Below are 23,582 nucleotides of genomic sequence, written 5' to 3'. Positions count from 1 at the left end.
ATGGAAATTAGCTCAGAGAGCTACAGTCTTGTACAAAGCATCTCTTCAGTGTTTGTTTGACTAATGCTCCTGCAGATGGTCCCTGTAAAATAAAATAAACTCAAATTGAATAGAGAAAAAAGGGGAATTCACTTCTTGTTATGATCTCTGTTTCTTGTGCACTTAAAGGTGCACTATGGAACTTTGTGCTGGAGAGTTTTACTGTGAACCGTCATTTGTTATGGCCTTATTTATCAGCAAGGAGGCGCTCTCAATGGTTGCAATTTATATTTAAAAGCTTCTACCTCAGTTACCCTTTATATTTAAAACAATATCTAATCCCATTTAGCTCCCCTATACAATCTTCACTAGAACACCAGCTCTTTTTTTTATACCCCCAGAATTAATAAGGCAGTCCGCTCTCTGACTTCTCCCCCATTGTTCAAGAATGGTGTTTTGGAACATCTCGATTCTTGGGACAGCTTTGAGATCCCTGTATGTTAGTGTGTGTTTGTGTGTGTGTCTTTTGTGTTCTGTTTTCTTTTGTCTTGCGCGTTGTATATACACGTTGTCTTTTGACGACCCCCTCTGAAAACGCTCCATCTCACCGGGTTTATCCTCTCATTAAACAAACGTCAAACCTTCATGACGTCCGTGGAGATGTTTATGCTCTGCTCCCGCTAGAAACGTTGCACAGCGTCGCTTTAATCGCAGCTTTAGCCTCGCGCTCTTACTTACAACCGCGTGAACTCAACAACGGAGACGTCCCGGCGCACCCTCAGAGAGATTTTCGCTCCGAGTCTGAAGTCGGTGAAGTGAAGTGGAGCGGGCTCTTAATATGATCTTATGGCATGGCTCACATGTGTGGATGAATGGCTCTATATGCTCCCCGCTCCGCAACGCAATATATAAAACCCTCTCCTCTCCGACCGCTCTGACAGAGAGAGCACTCCAGAGAGCAAACTCCAGACACCGCTTTTGATTTCCATAGAGGAGCGAAGAGAGAGGGAGGAAAAATATTGGATTGGGATGAGGGAAGGAGGTCTGGACTGAGAGGAGAAAGAAAGAGGAGGCCGAGGAAACAGGAGAAGGATTGGATTGAGAGGAAAAAGAGGAGAAGGAGAGGAGGATGACTAGATTGAGAATGGAGGCGGGGAAGAACTCGGAGGAGGAGAATGGAGGAAGAGGACTAGATTTTGAGAGGAAAAGAGTGAAAGCGCTGGACAGGAGGAGGACTAGACTGGGAGGAGGAGAGGAAAAGGACTGGACTCGAAAAAGGAGGAGGATGGGAGGATGACTGGACTGAGAAGAGGAAAGAGAGGAGAGAGGAGAATGACTGAGGACTAGAGGACTAGACAAAGGGAGGAAAAGGAGAGAGGAAAATGATTGGATTGAAAGGAAAAAGAGCCGGAGGAGGAGGAGAAAGAAGACTAGATTGGAGACCGGACTGAGGAAGGAGGTGAAGAAGGACTGGTAGGAGTAGGGCTGGAGAAGGAGGACTGGACTGGGGTGTCAAACTCATTTTGGTCCAGGGGCCGTATCCAACCGACTTTGATCCCAAAGGGGCCGGATCAGAAAACTCATGTCATATAAACCCCAAAAATAACAATAAGTTCAAATATTTGTGCAGAGAAACACAAATCTATTACAGAAATCTTTTTTAGTTGATGAACTCTTTCTTTTACAAAATATTATAATATTAATGAACAACCTGAAACTTTAAGAAAAATACAATTTCAACACAATGTTTTAACATTAACTTGTATAAATAGGAATAAGTAAATTTTTGTTGTAAAATCCTGCACTCGGCTCCACTTTTCTCATTTTGGACATTTTTCTGATGAGGGTGTCACGGTCAACAGTCAGACGATCGTCCTTTAAGAGCGTTTGAAAAGAGACAAGTCTTCATTTGTGCTGCTCTGGTGGGAGGGGCCACGTACAGAGACGCTGCTGTGATAAACACCACTGAAAATTAACAAGATTTTAATAAAAAATAGAATTAAAATATTTGAGTAGAAAATCAGCCGAGGGCCAGATTAAAGGTCTTGGAGGGCCAGATCTGGCCCCCGGGCCGCATGTTTGACACCTGTGGAGTAGAGGATGACTGAACTGAGAAGAGGGAAGAGAGGGAGACACGAATGACCGGGGCGACTAGACTGATGAAGGAGCGTGGACTAAGGCTACGTCCACATGACAAGGCTCCTTGATTTTTTTCTTTTACGGGCTGAAAAAAATTCGCATCCACACAGGTGTCGGATGAATAAATATTCATGTCCAGACGTCAACGGAGCGGAGAGTGAAAACGATGTAATACATATGACCAGTGTTGGGAGTAATGTATTATAAAAGTAATGTAATTACAGTAGTGCGTTGACTTTTTGCTGTAACGCAGTAATGTAAGGCATTACAGGGGGAAAAATTGTAATATTTTACTCGGTACAAATGTGAGTAACGCGCGTTACAATGCTTTTTTAACCTGGATTGAAGTGGTGGGTTTTTCTTCATAGAAATTCGCTAAAATCACCGTGAAATCAGCAGCGGTGAAACGCCGGAGACGCGGCCGGATAAACCTTCAGTTAACCGCGGGTGAAAGGACCGACCCAGAACTCTACGCTGTTTAGACCTGGTTTAGACCTGGGTCACTTCTGGTTTAGACCTGGCTTTACAGTCGTCCCTCGCTCTAATGCGGTTCACTTTTCGCGGTCTCACTGTTTCGCTGATTTTTATAATTTTTTTTTTTTGTGCAATTTTGCATGCCTTTTTTTTTTAGTGTATGAACACGTATTGTGTTCCTCCTGCTGTGTCCTGATCGGCTAAGGGACTCCTGTCTCCTGAACAGTACAGTACAGAATATGTTCAGCTGCCAAATTTAAATACATGTTCAATCTGTAGCAGTGTGATTCTGAAGTGCTGTATGTCTGCAAGTTTTCTCTCCGACAAAATCCACAACGTCGACAAAACGTTCTGCACCGACAAAAGTCTCCTGCGCTCACACCCAAAAGACAGAGGACGATGCAAACCATCACACAAAAAGTTGGACTTCTGGACACGTTGAAGGAAGGTAGAAGTTACACGCTGTAGCAGACTCTTGCACCGGGTCTTGTACCCGCAAATAGTTGCTGAAATCAGGACCGTGAGCCCGAGCAGCAGGGTCCATAAAGAGCGATCGGGTGACAGCCGCTCTTACCTCCGTGAGGTGCGGAGCAAAGCCGCTCCTTTCTCCTGCGGTCACCTTCGAGCCCGTCCTGACAGTGAGTCCTGTTTTAGTCCTAGTTCAGTTCTGGTTTAGTTCCTCCTCTTCAGTCCTGGAATCAGTCTGAGGTTAGTCCTGTTATAGTCCTGGTTTAGTCCTGGTTTCAGCTCTGGTTTAGTCCTGGTTTAGACCTTGTTTAGTCCTGGTTCAGTCCATATACGGCGCAAAAGTTCAGCTTTTTCGCTGTTATTTTGGTGAGAGTAACTTAAAGTAATGCAATAGTAATGTAATGCCTTACATTTTAAATGCAGTAATATTGTAATGTAACGAATTACTTTGAAATGACAGTAATAGGTAATAAATAACGCATTACAGTTTCAAAGTAACTTGCCCAACAGTGCATATGACACACCTGTACGTGGCGCTGTAAACAATGATAATAATAGACTGTTGCGGTCTGCGGAGGCTAGTTCGAGGGCTACAACCTTTGCTGCATTGGCGGACCCTGGCGATGACGGGGTCGCGACGTCATCGTTTTCCAAAAGCTGAGATTTGCATGTCCACACAACAAGATTTTCTCAGATTTCTCCACTCTGGAACCCGTTCTAAAAAAAACCCACCATTTTCGTCCACCTGAAACGCTGGCTCTGTGTGGATAAAAGGCCAAAACGAATAAAAACTTCACCGTTTCACCAAAAAAAATTGTCGTGTGGACAGGCACTAAGGGAGGAGGAGAAGGGGCTTGAGGAGGAGGACTGGACTAAGGGGAAGAGGGGGAGGAGTGGACTGTGAAAAGGAGGAGACTGGAGGAAGGAGTAGGGGAGAAAGACTGGATAATAGAAGGATGGAGGGGAAAAAGAAGGACCGAAATGGGAGAGGAGGAGGAGGAGAGAGGAAAAGGACTGGACTTGAAGGAGGAGGATGGGAGGATGACTGGACTGTGAAGAGGGAAGAGAGGAACAGGAAAATAACTGGACGGGGGCAACTAAACTGATAAAGGAGGGGGAGGAGGATTGATAGAACTGGGGATGGAGGAAAAGTGGACTGAAGGAGAAGGGAAAAAGGGGCTAGAGAAGAAGGAAGAGAGGAGGAATGGGGAAAGGAGGAGGTCTGGACTGGGAGGAAGAGGGGTGTAGGGGAAAAGGATTCGACAGAGGAGGAGGAAGAGGACTAGACAAAGGGAGGAAAAGGAGAGAGGAGGATTGGATTGGATTGGATTGGAAGGAAAAAGAGGAGGAGGAGGAGAAAGAAGACTAGACAGGAGACCGGACTGAGGAAGGAGGTGGAGAAGGACTTGAAGGAGAAGGGGCTAGAGAAGGAAGACTGGACTGGGAGAGAAGGAGGGAGGAGAGAGGAAAAGGACTGGACTTGAGGGAGAAAAAGGAGGGGAGGATGACTGGACTGAGAAGAGGAAAGAGAGGGAGAGGAGAACGACTGGACGGGGATGATTGGACTCATAAAGGAGGGGGAGGAAGAGTGGACTGAGGGAGAAAGAAAAGGAGCTAGAGAAGGAGGAAGAGGGGAAGGAGTGGACTCTGAAGAGAAGAAGACTGGAGGAGGGAGTAGGAAAGGAAGACTGGATAATAGAGAATGATGGAGGAGGGAAAACCGGGACTGGACTGGAGGAGAAGAGAAGACGATTTGATTGGAGGAGGAGGAAGAGGAAAGAGGGAGGAAAACGGATTGGATTGAGAGGAGGAGGAGTGAGGAGGAAAGGAGGAGGCCTGGACTCAGAGGAGAAGGAAGGAGGAGGAAGAGACCTACACAAAGAGATGAGAGGGGAGGAAGAGTGGACTGAGGGAGGAGGAGGAGGACTGGACTGGGAGGAAGAGGGAGAGGAGTGGACTCTGAAAAGGAGGAGACCGGAGGAGGGAGTAGAGGAGGAAGACTGGATTGTAGGAGAAGGAAGGAGGGGAAAAGGAGGACTGAACTAGGAGAGGAGGAGAAAGGAAAAGGACTGGACTTGAAGGAAAGGAGGATGACTGGACTGAGAAGAGGGAAGAGAGGGAGACGAGAATGACTGGACGGGGATGACTAGACTGATGAAGGAGGAGGAGGAGGATTGATCAAAAAAAAAAAAAAAAAAAGACCGGAGTAGGGAGAAGTGACTTGGGAAGAAGAGGAGACTGGAGGAAGAGTGGATAATAGGAGGATGGAGGATGGAAAAAGGAGGACTGAACTGAGGAGGAAGAGTTAAGGGAGGAGGACTCGACTGAAGGAGGAGAGAAAAGGAAACTGGACCGAGAGGAGAAGGAGGGAGGGAGGATTTGATCGGTGGACGAGGAGGAGGATGAACTGACAGGATGAAGGGGAAACACTGGACTGTAGGGAGGAGGAAGGACGGAAGGAGTAGGAGAGGAGGAGGGAGGACGAAGCGACGACGTGACTAGGAGAAGGAGGAGGACAGAACCGGAGTAAGACGAGAGAGAAGGTGGGAGGAAGGCTCGACTGGGAGAGGAGGAAGAGGAGGAGGTGTCTAGATAAGAGGTCCAGTCGGGATCAGACGGAGCAGGGCGTATTTCCCACAGTGCCTTGCTGGAGGAGGGTGTGTGTGTGTGTGTGTGTGTGTGAAAGTGTGTGTGGGGCATGTGACAGTGAAGAGACGGGACAGAATCGATAATGACGTACGGTAGAAGCAGAGCCGAGGGAAGGAAACGGAATGTATTTATTTCGATGACGGCGGTGCGCTGGAGTTGGCACGTTCAGATCTCTGTCCGTGTGGGATTTCTCTGCATCAGATAATCCATTTTTTTCCCCCAGAATTCCAAAACAATAGCTGTTGTTATGGAAGTCAAAAGCCCCCGCCCACTTTGAAGTCTGCTCTGGTTCTGGAAGTATATTTTCCTTTCATTTTTCCCATAGACTGTTACAAAAAAATAGGTATTATGGATGTAATAATAATAATAAAAATAGTAATAGTGATGAAAGGTAGTGGAAATAATAGAATATTTTATATATAATAGTGTAACAGTAGTGGAATAATTAGTGATAATAATAACAGTAACAATAATTAATAAAAAGAAATGCCTTTAGGGTTATGTTTTTTGAGATTGTGACAGATGGGGAAAGATGATGAGGGGAACTGATGATGGTGAAAATAAATATTAGTCTGAGTATAGGGACTAATACATAAAAAAAATAATAATAAAAAAAAAAAAATTTATATTGTTTGACTTTGTGTCGTGTGGGCGGTTGGGGGGAAATGGGGGGGATTTTTTGTATTTGTTGTGGTGTTATGGTTGTTTTTGTTTTTTGTTTTTATGTTGAATATTGCAATTGTTAAACGTTGATTTTTTTTTTTTTTTTTTTTTATGTTATGTTCTGCTGTCTTTAATAAAAAATAAAAATAAAAAAAATTCAAATGTTCTAAGAAAAAAGCGCACTGTGTAACTTTCTGCAGGAGGGTCCGTCACTTGTTCGTTTTCATGAAAATGTTGGTCGAGAATGTCCCCCAGTATGGCATTAAACGTATCTATTTCCATGGAGACAAACCCACAAAGCCTGCAGACCACGTTAAAGATCAGATCTGTGGAGAGGCGATCTTACTCACTAGAGGAATATATAATTTTCATAGTATTTTTGAGCAGTACAACACCTGTAATTGAATAAATGCAACATAGATGAGTTAATGCCAATAAGGCTGCGTCCAGACTGCAGCCTGAAGTGACTCAAATACGATTTTTTGGCCCCTATGTGACCTGTATCTGATCTTTTAATGACAGTCTGAACGACACAGATCTGATTTTTTCAAATGTGACCCAGGACACTTCGATATGTGCTCCTGAAACCGATACATATCCGATCTTTTGACATGTGACTTCAGTGCAAACGGCCAAAGCGCATTCATTTGACCTACACGTTATCAACAAGACACAAACGTCACTATTCTGCGCTGAAGTAGGAGAAAATTGTTAATGAACTCAGTGTCACTGAAGCGAAGCACATCACCACTCACCACAACTGGCTACATCTCCACATCCACACGTTCCTTTCAACGGACGTCGCTGCCGCTGCCCCACAAAACACCTTCTCAATCTCCTCCTTAAAACAAGTAAGTTGTTCATGTTCTGGCTCCGGTACGAGAGGAACTTTAAAATCTCCAGGTGCTCGATGCTCGCGTCCATGTTTGGACAACTTCCGTAAACACAGAGCACGCTCGCTGCGGTTGATGTCATCGTGTCTCCAGTGCGCATGCGGGACACTTTCGGACCGTTTAACGTTCACAGTGGAGATCACATACAAGTCGCATGTAATTGGAAATATGAACGACCTCGCAAAAACATCGGATTTCACAAAAAAATCTGAATTGAGCGTTAAGCCCTGCAGTCTGAACGTAGCCTAAGTGAAGGCAAAGCAGTGATATATCCATTGTGGCCCTGAGCAAGCGTTCAAAGTCTATGGAAAAAATGTATGGACATTTTATTTGGTGGTTTGCGGCAGTTGGCTGTCAATGTTCAGCTCCTTTTGTGGCTGCCGTCTAAAATCACCAGACATATAACTCGGAAATAATTAGTGCTACAAAGATGTGTCGTTTCAAAAGTTGGCGTAAAAATTTTAAATGCACGTTTTGAGCTTTAACTGTGTTATATAGTTCCCTCATCAAACACATACCTGGAATTATTAGGCTTCATTCAGGCCAGCTTCAGCAATAATAAGTCCTTTACCTCAGAGCCTCAGAGAATTTCAGTGGTTTAAAGTTTTCCCAGGATTGTTGCGTCACAAGTAGAAACCCTGCACAGTTTTTAGGTCTTGGTTCTAGTGTGCGTTCTGTTTTGCCAAAATGTTCCCAAGTACGGCGTTAATCTCTTTTACTTTCGCTTCTGATGTGCTGAGTCTCCCTTCCTACTCCGCCTTCCGAACGCAGTCACAACACAATGAAACTACTGCACATCGCATCAGGTTTGTGAAGTTGTTGCGTGCAGTTTTGTATCATGTTTTTGGATATTTATGGAGAATTGTCATGTGGGAGCATGGGTGTTGTAGACTTGGGGGCGGAGCTTTGTACAGAATCTCACAGCTAACCTTAAGGAGGGTTCGAATAGGACCGCTAGAGATCGCTACATTGCTCAAACATGCAAGGATGACATCAGAAACCTCTTGTGGAATGTTTTTGATAAGGGAACAAAAAAAAAAAGTGGTAATTATCTTCATCAGCTTAAAATAGTCCCTTAACGTTGAGCCTTAGAAAAATTGTGGTTTGAAATTTACCAGTATTGTTGTGTCATAGGTAGAAACCCTGCAGTTTTTAGATCCGTAAATCATTACCAGACCCATTTGAAATCATATTCATTTTTCATCATGTTCAGATAGATTAAAAAATATGTATCCTTTGAGGAATCTTAGAGCTAAGCTTAAGGAGGGTTCGAATAGGACCGCTAGAGATCACTACATTACTGAAACAAGCATGGATGACATCAGAAACCTCTTGTGGCATGTTTTTGATAAGGGAACAACAAAAAAAAGTGGTAATCAGCTTAATTCACGCTGGTTTTAGTAATACTCTTAAAATAGTTCCTTAACTCTGAGCCTCAGAGAAATTGTGGTTTGAATTTTCCCAGGATTGTTGCGTCATAGGTAGAAACCCTGCAGTTTTTAGATCCATAAATCATTACCAGACCCATTCAAAATCATGTTCATTTTTTCTCATGTTCAGATAGATTCAGATAGATAATATGTGTCCTATGAGGAATCTTAGAGCTAAGCTTAAGGAGGATTCGAATAGGACCCGGGGGAGATCACTACATTACTCAAACATGCATGGATGTCATCAAAAAACGCTTGTGGCATGTTTTTGATAAGGGAACAACAACAAAAAATGTGGTAATCAGCTTCATCCACACTGGTTTTAGTAATACTCTTAAAATAGTCCCTTAACTCTGAGTCTTGTGATTTGAAATTTCCCAGGATTGTTGCGTCATAGGTAGAAACCCTGCAGTTTTTAGATCCATAAATCATTACCAGACCCATTCGAAATCATGTTCATTTTTCATTATGTTCAGATAGATTCAGATAGATTTTAAAAATATGTGTCCTTTGAGGAATCTTAGAGCGAACCATAAGGAGGGTTCGAATAGGACCGCTAGAGATCACTACATTGCTGAAACATGCATGGATGACATCAAAAACCTCTTATGGCATATTTTTGATAAGGGAACAACTAAAAATCATGGTAATCAGCTTCATTCACACTAGTTCAGTAATAATCTTAAAATAGTCCCTTAACTCAAAGCCTCAGAGAAATTGTGCTTTGAAATTTCCCAGGATTGTTGCGTCATACTTAGAAACCCTGCAGTTTTTAGATCCATAAATCATTACCAGACCCATTCGAAATCATGTTCATTTTTCATCATGTTCAGATAGACTCAGATAGATAAAAAATATGTGTCCTATGGGGAATCTTACAGTTAACCTTAAGGAGGGTTCAAATAGGATGTGGGAGAGATCACTACATTGCTGAAACATGCATGGATGACATCAAAAACCTCTTGTGGCATGTTTTTGATAAGGGAACAACAACAAAAAAGTGGTAATCAGCTTCATTCATGCTGGTATTCTTAAAATACTCCCTTAACTCTGAGCCTTAGAAAAATTGTAGTTTGAAATTTCCCAGGATTGTTGCGTCATAGGTAGAAACCCTGCAGTTTTTAGATCCATAAATCATTACCTGACCCATTCGAAATCATGTTCATTATTACTCTGTGGTTACATTAACTTGTCGGACGTGATTGTTATTATTAAATAGATTTAAAAAATGTGTCTTATGAGGAATCTTACAGCGAACCTTAAGGAGGGCTCAAATAGGACCCGGGAGAGATCACTACATTACTCAAACGTGCATGGATAACATCAAAAACGTCCTAACTATCTGATAACTTCACTGCTTTTATTACCTTCACTACTACTTTTCGAGCTTTATTTCAGCTGCTGCTTCTGTCTCATGCACATATTTACGAGGTTATACAATTTCCAAAAGTTAAAACCGCAAAAAGTACTTTCTAAATCCATCCGCGCTGTACAAAACCACATCGTCTGCTTCCTCAGTATACCCCTATTCCCCGCACACACCAGCACTGTCTACTTTAGTGCAATCAATACGAGCTTCCAAACAACAAACTGCGCTGGTGTGGACATCAAACGCACCCGAGTCTCTCCAGCTCCGGTCCCACACACAAACAGATACAGATATACGTTTTCCAGAGCTGTCGGAGAATATAAAAGAAAGTAAAACCGACCTACGCTGGCTTAAAAACAATATGTCCTTAGCTTGTGGAAGTGGGCTGGAGTTATACTAAGACAGACAAATACTTAGTCCATCTGTGTGTATGCAAACTATTATGGGATGTCATATGAAAATTTTGAGAACTGTGGAATATTTTAGGCAGGAATGTAACGGTGTTTAAATCTCTCAATACGGTTTTCACGATATGCATCTCACGGTACGATATTTATTATGATGTTGTGTGGAGACTAACCAAATTGTGTTTATGCTAAGATTTAAAAGTGTTTAATCACAGTTGCTTATCATGTAGATTGAACTGAAACACAGCAAAGGATCATGGTCTATGTAGTTCTCTCTGTTTTTAGTTGATGCCGCACCATAACAATTAATTTAAGCAAAAAAAAAAAAAAAAAAGTATATATTGTGACGGCCTGCGGTATTATTGTGAGACTTTTGACGATACGATATCATGATATTTTGGTCATGGTTACAGTTTTTATTTCAAGTGATGCAAAAAAATAAAATAAAAAATGAAAAAAAACAGATAACGATTCGTTTTTTCAGTTTTCAATTTTGTGTTTAAATGAAAAATGGAAAAAACTAATGGCCGTTTCCCATTTACGTGACTTCCGTGACTGCGATGCCGGACTTTTGCACTGCAAAACTGAACCAGGACTGATCCAGGACCAGACCGGGACCAGACCGGGACCAGAGAGGACTCCGAGCCTCCGTGGGGTCCGAGCCTCAGCTTCGAGCTCTGGCCCTGGCGTGGGCTCTGAGCCTCCGATCTGGTCCTGGATGGTCAAGGCCTGGTCTCGGTCTCAGTCCCGCTCTGGTCCAGGTCTGGTCTTAGTCTGGTCTTGCTCTCAGTCCCGCTCTGGTCCCGGTTTGGTCCCGGCCTGGTCTCAGTCTCGGTCTGGTCCTGGTCTGGTCCCGGACCTGGATCAGTCCTGGTTCAGTCCGTATGCAGCGCAAAAGTCCGGCATCACAATCACGGAAGTCACGTAAACGGCCGTTATCTTTTTTTTTTTCCATTTTTCATTTAAACACAAAATTGAAAACTGAAAAAACGAATCATTGTCCGTTTTTTTTTTTTTTCATTTTGGTTTTGGAGACTGTTGTTTTTTCCTTTTCTTATTTTTGGTTTTATATTGAAAAACGAATGAACGAATGATACACGGATTCTCCATCTCTCTCACTCCGCTGCCTCCTCTTTATCTCTCCCCTCTTTCTTTCTTTCCCTGTCTCTTCTCTCTGTCGTTCTCTTTCACACACAGGTGCTGTAACATGCTTACAGCGAGCAGGCTCTGTGGGTGTCCGTGAGCCAATGAGACGCAGCCCATGTGAAAGAAGATTTGGACAGAGAGAGAGAGAAAAAGATATGGAGGAAGAGAGAAAGAAGAAAACAGAGGAGGGAGAGAGAGAGAGAGAGTGAAGAAAGAGTGGGGGTGTAAATCCAGGTGAAATCTCCTTTCTACAAACATCAAAGCCGGTACGGTGGACGAGGTTGGTTTGCTCTGTAAGACGAGGCCTGTGTGAAGCAAGGCAGGAGAATTTTAATACTGCTCTTTCAAATACTACTCAATATACACAAAGATTATATATATTATTCAAATGTTTAAGAGTAAAACGAGCTCTCTATCTACACAAGAGTTGAGATTGTAACCAGAAAAACCTAAACTGGATGATTAAGTAAGTAAGATTAGCCCGGATCTGGACCTTTCATTGTGGACGATGTAACAGAATACACACTTTTGTTAGTTTGAATATGCAAAATAAAATATAAAAATCAAAAACTTTAATTTGTCACATGTTCAGAGCACTTATCTATCTGATGAGGAGACAATTCTGACTAAAACTGGCCAATTTTGCAGTTACATGTTCAAAAAAGTCTTACATTTCTCTCAAATTTGCTTTATTTGAGGTTTTTTGTGTGTTTTTTTTCCAGATCTGGACCAATATTGCAATTTAGACCAATTTACCTTTACTTTACTTTATATACATGTACATAAATTAGAATTGTACAGATTTTGGCAGCATCTCTTATAGCTATTTTAGCCAAAACACAGATAACTGAAAATTTTGTCTAAAATCAAACACTTTCTTAGATTTAAATTTTCCCCCCGAATTCTGTCAAAATAGGAATTTCTTTCTTGAGTTCTATATATCAGTCTAGATTAGGTCTCACTGAGGTTATGTTTACACTGAAATGAATCACTGTAGCACTGTATCGGAAACAATTTGTGTCCAGACACATCATTTCTGTGTCCACAAACCTTCCCCATCCGCACAGAAAGGAAACTTAAAACCACATGGCTCATTTGCAGAAACTAAGGCTCAAAACACAGCTCCTTGTGCCCTGACACTTCAACTTCTGTCGGACTAAATCAGGACACAAGTCAGTGTGTTCTTTCTTTGACAGAGGGATGTTCTACTAACCGTGTCTCAAGTTGCAGCAGCCGATTTCAATCTGTGGAAGATGGCATGGACCATGTACTAGCAAGCACTTCTAGCTACGCTGTTTCCCGTTTGTTTCTACTTTGTTTAAACTGTTTTCCGCAATTGGCCAGGCTGGTACCACCTAGTGCCTCCGCTCAATTTCACTTCTCTCCAGCGACTAGGTCAGGAATCAGAATATACTAGAAGGTTCGCAAAAAACCCCAGAAGTGCAAGTTCGGGCGCCAACCAGTCAGTGAAGAGTGATATATTCAGTGTTGTCAACGATTCCCGAGATCGAGGATTTAAAGCCGAAATAAAGAGAATGTTTGGTGAATTTTATCAAGGGGAAAGACGTTATTGTCCTTCTTCCTACGGGATTTAGGAAAAGCTTAATATACCAGTCAGCCCCGTTAGTGGCGCATTACATACGTCATGACCAAATAGCAGCGACTGGCTAAATTAATAAAAAGGATGAAAAAAGTCAAGCAAACGAATCCTAATACTGTGATGTTAGATGGTTTCTACGAAGTGAATCCGGCTGATGAATCAGTCTATTCAGCAATAGCGTCACATGACCAATGTCACAAACCCAGAGAATCAGGAAGGCGCAAGTCACAGTGACGTGGTCCAATAAGGACGCAACTAGAGCTCCTACGGCAGCGTATCAACGTTTTCCGGTGTCTACAGGCGCAGGATCAGATCTGTACTCAGAGGAATTTGTGGGAGCTGGCAGCACCAGATCGTTTCGTTTCTTGAGCCGTTTTCCATTGGATTAGTGCGGACGAAAACTGCATCCGCAACTAAAATGACTCAAATACTGTATGTACTAGTGTGGACGGGGACTAAAAGAGTGATCAGATCAGACCAATGATTAATTAAATCCAGTTGAGAAGTGTCTTACCCGTCCATAAATGCACACAACACTTCCCTCTGTTTCTTTTCACAAACAAAACAGTCTGTATTTCTGCTTAAATAGGCCAAAATATGTCTAACTAAACAACAACATCCAACAAAACTGTACACAAACTAGCATTGTACTCTCTTTTGGCACTGTCTCTTTCTATTCCTGAGACGTTCCAGTGACCGGGCCGTGTGTGGCAGAAAACCCATAGCAGAGCCTCTCGTGTGCACAGGGCTCACAGAGATGTGTCCAATGGTTAATTCTATATGTGAACGGATCATCCCCTCCCCCGGCCAGCAGCAAACCGTGTGCAAACAGCAGCCTGCATGTGCCCACCAATACAACTGAAAATACTACAAAAACAACCAGAGAATACTACAAAAACAACCAGAGAATACTACAAAAACAACCAGAGAATACTACAAAAACAACCAGAGAAATACTACAAAAACAACCAGGAAATACTACAAAAACAACCAGAGAATACTACAAAAACAACCAGGAAATACACAAAACAACAAAGAATACTACAAAAACAACCAAAGAATACTACAAAAACAACCAGAGAATACTACAAAAACAACCAAAGAATACTACAAAAACAACCAGAGAATACTACAAAAACAACCAGGAAATACTACAAAAACAACCAGAGAATACTACAAAAACAACCAGGAAATACTACAAAAACAACCAGGAAATACTACAAAAACAACCAGGAAATACTACAAAAACAACCAGAAAATACTACAAAAACCAACCAGAAATACTACAAAAACAACCAAAGAAATACTACAAAAACAACCAGAGAATACTACAAAAACAACCAGGAAATACTACAAAAACAACCAAAGAATACTACAAAAACAACCAGAGAATACTACAAAACAAACAGAGAAATACTACAAAAAACAACAAAGAATACTACAAAAACAACCAAAGAAATACTACAAAAACAAACCAGAGAATACTACAAAAACAACCAGAGAATACTACAAAAACAACCAGAGAATACTACAAAAACAACCAAAGAATACTACAAAAACAACCAAAGAATACTACAAAAACAACCAGGAAATACTACAAAAACAACCAGAGAATACTACAAAAACAACCAGAGAATACTACAAAAACAACCAAAGAATACTACAAAAACAACCAGAGAATACTACAAAAACAACCAGAGAATACTACAAAAACAACCAGGAAATACTACAAAAAACAACCAGAGGAATACTACACAAAAAACAACCAGGAAATACTACAAAAACAACCAGAGAATTACTACAAAAAAACAACCAGGAAATACTACAAAAACAACCAGAGAATACTACAAAAACAACCAGGAAATACTACAAAAACAACTAGAGAATACTACAAAAACAACCAGGAAATACTACAAAAACAACCAGGAAATACCAGTGTTCATACAGAAGACAAGGTGAGACACTGTTTTCATTTATATTAAGTTTTCACTGAATAATATTAGAATAATTTTCCAAATGAAACAGAAACATGTTTTGTTTTGTTACTGAATAAACTTCCTTGTCGTGTTTTTTTGGAAATAATTCTCAAATCAAAATAGCTTCTAAAAGGACAAAATATTCAGTCCTGTGATTAATAATATACAGTATATATTTTCTTAACCAAGAGATTTTTTGATGTATAATTCCTAACCTGATTTTTGAGGTTTTACACAAAAAAAAAAAAAAAAAAAAGCAAGATTTTATTTTTAATTTCTAGTGTTTTCTAGTCTTGTCTAAAATTGCCCCTCCATAAAACAGATTAGGTTAGTACAATTGACAAAGAATCATATCCCTGCATTTAAACTGATATTTGGGGCATTTTTACTCATAAACTGCAATTTTTGTTAATTTTTTAATTTATTTTAAATTTTTTTCAGTTTTCGATTTTGTGTTTAAATGAATAATGGAAAAAAACGGATAATGACCGTTTCCCTTTTCCATGACTTAAACTGCGATGCCGGACTTTTGCACCGCATACGGACTGAACTAGGACTAAAAGAGGTCCGGGACCAGACCAGAACCAGACCAGGACTTAGTCTCAGACCAGGGCTAGGACTGAGACCGGGATCAGACCAGTACTGAGTCCGGGAGCAGGACCGGGACTGGGACCGAGACCGGGATCAGACCAGGACCAGCCCGTGATTGAGACCGGGACTGAGACCGGGACCAGAACTGAGACCAGGACTGAGACCGGAAACGGGACCAGGACTGGGACCAAGACCGGGACTAGGCCAGGACCAGACCGTGATTGAGATCTTGACTGAGACTGGGAACAGGACCAAGACTGAGACTGGGACCAGAACAGGACCAGACCATGATTGAGACCGGGACTGAGACCGGAAACAGGACCAGGACTGAAATCGGGACCGAGCCCGGGACCAGACCAGGAACAGACCATGATTGAGACCGGGACTGAGACCGGGACCAGAACTGAGACCAGGACTGAGACCAGAAACATGACCGGGACCAAGACCATGACTGAGACCGAGACCAGACCGGGACTGAGACCGGGACCAGACTGGACCCAGACCAGTACTGACACCAGGACTGAGACTGGGACTGAGACCGGAAACAGGAACAGGACTGAGACCGGAACCAAACTGGGACTGAGACCATGACTGACACTGGAACCAGACCAGGATTGAAAACGGGTTCTGGTTTAGTCTTGTTTTAGTTCTGGTTCGGTTCTGGTTCAGTCCAGCATCGCAGTTTAAGTCACGTAAACGGGAAACGACTTTTATCAGTTTTTTTTTCCATTATTCATTTAAACTCAAAATCGAAAACTGAAAAAAAACAATCATTATCCGTTTTTTCATTTTGGTTTTGGAGACAAATAAAGAAGAAAATTGTTAGTTTTTTCATTTTCTTATTTTTGATTTTATATTTAAAAATGAATGAACGAATGATTAAAAATACATCTCTTTCTTTCTTATATTTATGTGAAAACTCCAAAAAACTTCACATTTGATCTCCGTAAACATAAACTTTGCCCTCTTCACCTGCAGTGTCTCACATCAGAGGCCTTGTTAAAGAGAAATACAGTTTTGCAAATGTTCCGTACAGTTTAAAGCGGCGCGTTCGGCAATAATATTTATCTACGCAATAACAAATCTGACCCGTGCACATTTTTTACCAGCGATAACAGCACCAGAGCTACAGAAGATCGAGCAAAAGCGGTTTGTACTTACTTTTGCCGAGTCCTGCTGGGGGCCCTGTGGGGAGAGAGTGATTAAACAAGATGGATGGAATACGAAAAGATGGAAAGAGAGAGGAAGTTCTACTGTAATTCTTCTTCAAACGGGGCCACGGAGGTTAGATTTCCTGTAATATATCGGCGTTTGAATGGCCGCAATTAGCAAATTCCAAAGACGGCAATTATTTAAGAAACTATTTATCTACAAATGGAAAATACTGGGTCTAATCGTGTCTAAAAGCTGCTGACCTTGTAGGCGTGCTCTGTCTGAGGCTTGGAAAACTTGAATCTGACTTTTATTTCAACACAATCTGACACGAAAGAGCTGATTTAATTGGAACTACAACAGATGGGATGATTTTTTTTACTATTAAACAAGTCCCTATTAAAAAATAACATTACAGTCACACGCTATCTAAACACGCTCGCGTTTTGTATTTTTTCTTGAGTTTTAAGACAATCTTAAAACTTTTTTTGTCAGTGTTAATATTCTGTCACCATGGCAACTGCTGAACATGCCACTATACGCATACATGTAGAACACCCCCAACGTAATTTCACTACAAAGTCTCAGTTACCTTAGCAGACTTCAGTCTAAAATATTTGTGTATGTGTGTGTTATTTATTTATTTATTTTCCGTCAACATGTCACACAGAAACACACAGAAAGAAAAGACAAGTGAATATAAAAAAACATAAAGAAATTAAGGAATAAAAATTATAATACAAAAATTTTAATAATAAAAAATAACAAGGAAAAAATGTGAACTGAATATTTCAAAGTGTATAGAATTTTTAATTTTATTTTTTTTTTTTTTTTTAATATTGGTTACTTTTTATTTTTGTTTTTATGTCTCTTTGGATCACTGGGCCTCAAGGGGGAATGACAAAGAACCTTGAACATTGGACCTGAAAAAAATAAAAAAAATAAATCTGAATTTTTTATTTTTTTTGGTTTACAACCAATATGGCTAATGCGCTTTTCTGTATTTCTCTATTTTTGCCAAAAGGCCGAGTTACAGGTCAGATCTATGAAAAGACAACCCCACTCACAGCCTGGTCTTCAAGGTACCGTATTTTTTGGACTTTAAGGCGCATTGAACTATAAGGCACAATATCAATAATGTTGAATTCTCTCATCTATTTTCATACATAAGGTGCACCGGATTATAAGGCACATTTAGCGAAACAAATGGACGACACTTGAGACTGATCCTTTAGCCCAGGCATCCACGATCCATTGGCAGATCATGACATAATTCGCCCAGCGTTGTCTCCCTGTCTTGGTGAATGTGTGTTATAAATGTGAATGTGGGTGGATAATTTAAGTTTTTTTTTTTTTATTTTACTATGAGGATGACTCAAATATACATTGAGTAATAATGTGTTTAATGCAGCTTTGCGCACATTTGTTTACGTTTTACAGAAATGAAACTTAAAACCACATGGCTCATTTGCATAAACTATAAACTATGAAAAAAACAGCTCGATGTAGTTCAGCTTCTGTCGGACTAAAGGATACGACTCGACTTTAAAACAATGGACTTTAAAGCAGCTCTGCTTGTACAAGTCTCTCCATGGCCGAGCACCAAAGTACATCTGTGACATGTTAGTGTCGTATGAACCATCTCGCACTCTGAGGAGCTCAGGGACCGGCCTCCTGCTGGTGCCCAGAGTCAGGACTAAACAAGGGGAGTCAGCGTTTCAGGTTCATGCAGCTAAAACCTGGAACAGTCTGAACATGTGAGACAGACTCTTCTGTGACGCTGTTTAAATCCAGACTCAAAACATTTCTGTTTAACTGTGCATATAACTGAAAGGTTTTCATTCCGCACTCTTCTCTCCAATTTATGTCTCTCTTTTTAAAAATTTTAATCTTCACGATTATTTATGTTTTGATTTGTTTTTATTATGATTTTAATGTATTTCTTATTCTGTAAAGCACTTTGAATTACTTTGTGTATGAATTGTGCTATACAAATAAACTTGCCTTGCCTTGCCTTGCCTTTCTGTGACAGAGGTTGTGCTGCTGATGGTGAGTCTGTTCTGTTTTTCTATCACATTGGAGATAGTTCACGTGAAACTTTTCAGAGATTATTACTCTGCGAAGCTCTTGACTACGATCGCTGTATTGCTCCGACAATCCATCAAGCTGTGCGGCTTCGTAGTTTACCAAAGTCGTACTAAAACATTTTGACAGATTTTTGAGCGTCCCATGTACCACATAAAATCGGTTCGAGGTCAATAAGCACAACCAAAATTAATACATAAGGCGCACTGTTGATTTTTGAGAAAATTAAGGGATTTTAAATGCACCTTATAGTCAGAAAAATACGGTACTTTTGAACAATATAAACCGATCCGAGACAGAACGCCAAGCTGTGGAATATTCTCGGGCAAGGCAACAACATCTCCATGGAGACTAGGCTGTGCCAAAACCCCCACCAGAAAAGTTACCCGGTTCACCTTTACTTTGAATTTCTTGCGTGTGTGAGTAATACTTTCTACCAGCGCCTAAACCCGGTCTAAAGTATTCATGAGCGTAGCCAATTGACTTAGAGCTTAATCCAGTGTGTGCTCTCTGTATTTGCCCTATATTTGACAACAGAGCAGACATGGTATAAGATTACAAGAGCCGCTGTCAGACGTGACGCTAAACGACCAGGATGAGGCCGAACCGCCGACGTGAGATCAGTAATGAGGCCACAGTTTGTATTCACGCGGAGAAGAGGCAATATGGGCAAAATATCAAACTGTTATGGAGTTACAGATCGTGGAGACGTTTGAGAGAAGTTGTACGTGGTTATGGCATGAAGACGTTAAGAGTAAAGCGTGAGGATGTCGTCTTAAAGGGCTCGTACGACGCCGTTTTCTGATCGGTTATAACGTTGTTTCCTCATCGCAAACAGGTCTGGAGTTGTGTTTTGTTTCATTCGTATGTTTAAAGCACAAATCTTGCATGTTTAGGCTGAGTTCTGGCTTTAAACAGTTTGATTTTGGATGATTTCAGACCCTGGACTTTCCAATCTCTACTGGACACAAAGTAAAACTTGAAAACTGCCACTTCATGACATCACAAGTTGGAACACAGGATTTTGAGCTTTGGAGATGGAGACTCAAACAAGTGCGAATGAAAAAAACACACAACTCCAGGTCTGTTTTTGAACAGGGGACAGTATTATAACATGGCTTAAAGCACAGAAGATTTAATAAAGGTTTAATACTGACAAGAAATAAAATAATAATAAAAAATAAGCTGTGCAATGTAACATGGAAAAACATAAATGTATCCAAAATAAACTATAAATCCAGCTGTTCTACAATCTCTAGATTTAAAAAAAATAAAATAAACTTTGTTAAACTTTACTCGTTTCAACAGATTGAGGATCGTTTGACACACAAATCGAAATCGCGATCAAAATTCAGTTAATTGCACAGCCTTAATTTGAGGAAATGTTGTCTTGTCCCTGTATACTGTATAAGCAGCTCTTCAGGTCTAAATAAGTCCACTCTATAAAGTGTTTTATTGGAAAATGGAAGTTCCAATACTTTTACTGTGATGGCCAAAAGTTGTGAAAACTGCTTATGAACTCAGTGTGTAGAATAATTAAGATGCTCTGAATGCACAAGATCAGTCAGGAATAACTTTGGACCACTGCAAACTGTTCTGTTTTTCATGTTTTTAACATGGTTCAAATGTTTGGTAAACTTTTTTTTTATCATGAAGCTGAAATTTGCCACAGTATTTGGCTCTTTACACTTCTTAGATTGTCTTTAGAATCTCATGTATTTCAGAACATGTTTGTACAAGTCTAGACTACAGTTACCAGATTTTTAGGGAATAAGCCAGGGGTGTCCAAACTTTTTTTTATCAAGGGCCACATATGTAAACACAGGTGAAGCAGAGGGCTGATTGAGGGCCATAGACTGATGCTCAATACAGTGAATAATTGAAACATCTGCATGTTTTACACGTTAGAATGAGCCATCAGTCTTTATCCACGCTAAGATCCTTAAAACCATACAATACATATGAAATATTTGTTTTATCAAGGTAGATTTTCAAAAAACTTGAAGCAAAAGTTAATTTTTAATTGACGCAATGTAATTTGGGCCAATTCTCCTGGAAGCCTGAGGGCCAAGAAAAATTTGTCTGAGGGCCGCATTTAGCCCACAGGCCATAGTTTGGACATGCCTGAAATAAAGCAAACTGCTTTGTTGTTTGCAAAGGACTTAAAGCCCCAGTATGTAACATTTAGCCAAAAAAAAAAAAAGACTTTTAGACAGACAGTTGGAGGATCAATTTCTGCCTGAACTAAAAGTTCTGTCATTGTGTCCTTAGGCAAGACACTTCATCCAACTAGACTAGTATAAAAGTGGTCTTTAAAAAAAATATATATATATAGTTGGCTCTGAAAATGTCTTTACTCTGTGTTGTATACCCCTGCACAGGTCTCGCGGGACCCGACGCAAAACAGTGCGGCATGGGACACATTTTGAAAGCTGATTGCGGGTGCGGGCGGGAGCACAAACTAAATATGAGTGTAAAGTAAAATATATGATTAATAGTTGCCTAAAATACATAATTTGTGCTGGATATTTTATTTGGCATTAATAAAAACATTTTAAGCAGCCTAAATTCGCGGATATGGTCTAATCTCACGCACATTTAAAACAATTCCTTTCTGTTTCTCAGTGTTTGATAGACCTTAAGAAAGCGAACGTCCCCATCTTGCGGGATTTGCGGACGGGAACGGGACAAAATATCGTGGATGTGGGCGGGAGCGGGAATGATAATTACAATTCTTTGCGGGCGCAGACCTCTACTTTGCAGCCTTGCATCTCCACAAGACTGTTATTATAAAACTTATCTGTCTCCATGGAGAATGTTCCAAAGTATTGTTTTAACTTTTTTATTTCTATTCAGGTGATGGGCCAACTCCAGAAACTTACATCATGTACCTTTATATAATTGCAGTTTGTGATTTACTAATTACGACCATTGAACTTGAGATTTTGATTTAACTGGGATTAATTTTTCAGCCCCAGTTTGCAAATCATCTCAAATCCTCAATCCTCCTTCCCTGTTATGTAAACTTATGATATGAAATGAGCGACATGAATGGTTCTCGTGTTGTTTTTTCTCGAAAGGATATGGACTGGACACCATTCGGATGCACCAGTTGCGGGGGCAGGTGGTCTGTTTGAGGCAGAAGAAGACCACCGGGGCCAGCTCAGGGTACGGCACCACCAGAGTGCTCAGGTCACTGCCCAGGCTGATGTCGTCGCCCGCCGGGCCCGCCTCCTCCATGATGTCATCACTGTGCGCCGAGCTGTAGTCCTCCGCCTGCCCTGGCCCTGCCCCCAGCGGCACAGGACACTCCTCGCTCGTCATGGCAACCCGGGCCGGATCTGCGGAAAAAACAAACAAGAGGAGATAGAACGGTTTAATATAATGATTTAGCATGTTTTTTCAGCGTTTGGAGTGTTCTACATGTACGTCTATGGAGGAATGTTTCTGCAGTTCCCATAGCAACACAAGGCACACTTTGGTGAACGCTGACGAAAACAATTTGAAGCAAAAACTCAAAGAATACAAAATCAATTCAAACAACACATTTCACAAACCGTCTCAATCCGTGTATCATTCGTTCATTCGTTTTTCAAAATAAAACCAAAAATAAGAAAATTACAACCAAAAAAAAACTATTTTCTTCATTATTTGTCTCCAAAATCAAATTGAAAAAACAGATAATGACGGACTGAACCAGGACTAAACCAGGACTAAAACAGGATCGTGCCGTAGACTGTCGAGTGATCAGGACTGAGACTGGGACCAGACCAGGACTGAGACCGGGACCAGACCAGGACTGAGACCGGGACCAGACCGGGACTGAGACCGGGACCAGACCAGGACTGAGACCGGGACCAGACCAGACCGGACCAGACCGGGACCAGGAGGACCAGGACTGAGACCAGGACTGAGACAGAGACCAGACCAGGACTAAGACTGGGACTGAGACCGGTTTAGTCCTGGTGTAGTCCTGGTGTAGTTCCAGTGTAGTCATAGTTTAGTCCCGGTGTAGTCATGGTTTAGTCCTGGTTTAGTCCTGGTGTAGTCCTGGTTTAGCCCAGGTTTAGTCCTGGTTTAGTCCTGGTTTGAATTATTAACTTGACTTATTAAATCCAACGAGCATAGAGTATAGAGAAAATATACAGTATATATTGAGAAACTTGCTCTGCCACGATATAATTTATGATAAAATTTCACTAGTTCACGCACAAAATTTCTTCGATAATAGGCCAGTGTTATTTTGAGATCCTGGTTTTGGCTCAAATTGAATGAATAAATGTATGAAATGACCACAGCATTGAGACAAGATAGAAATTTACATAGAAATTAAAATGTTTCAAATGTGGAGTTTTATACAAGATTTATTTATTTATTTTTTTACTTTTTTTGTCCCCAGTTGCAGTTGTTCGACAGACACAAGCATTGGGGAATAGGAATTGAATCAGCGACTTTGCAGCTCATGTGGAAATGTGGAAAAGGTTAAGTTGATAAAGTCGTTCCCCGAGTTCTGGGAGTAAAATTACAATTTACTTTTCCATTACGACTTTAATAAAACGCG

The 23,582-nt window shown here is 41.0% G+C and overlaps 1 protein-coding gene across 1 annotated transcript in view; it reads right to left on the bottom strand.

Moving 5' to 3' along the window:
* Window positions 1-22,345, bottom strand: part of cacna1ia (calcium voltage-gated channel subunit alpha1 Ia) — a 493,137-nt gene extending 470,792 nt beyond the window's left edge. Inside the window, exon 1 of the mRNA XM_055153099.1 lies at window positions 22,107-22,345. Within this exon, the coding sequence (XP_055009074.1) occupies window positions 22,107-22,345 (239 nt within the window). The remainder of the gene's footprint in view (window positions 1-22,106) is intronic.
* Window positions 22,346-23,582: the final 1,237 nt, after the last annotated feature.

The sequence above is a fragment of the Boleophthalmus pectinirostris genome, unplaced genomic scaffold (genome assembly GCF_026225935.1).
Source record: "Boleophthalmus pectinirostris isolate CB_2022bp ecotype Guang Dong unplaced genomic scaffold, ASM2622593v1 HiC_scaffold_17, whole genome shotgun sequence".
NCBI classification, from domain to species: Eukaryota; Metazoa; Chordata; class Actinopteri; order Gobiiformes; family Gobiidae; genus Boleophthalmus; species Boleophthalmus pectinirostris.
Note: the sequence above shows the minus strand (reverse complement) of the source record. Positions and strands in the feature narration are given on the sequence as shown.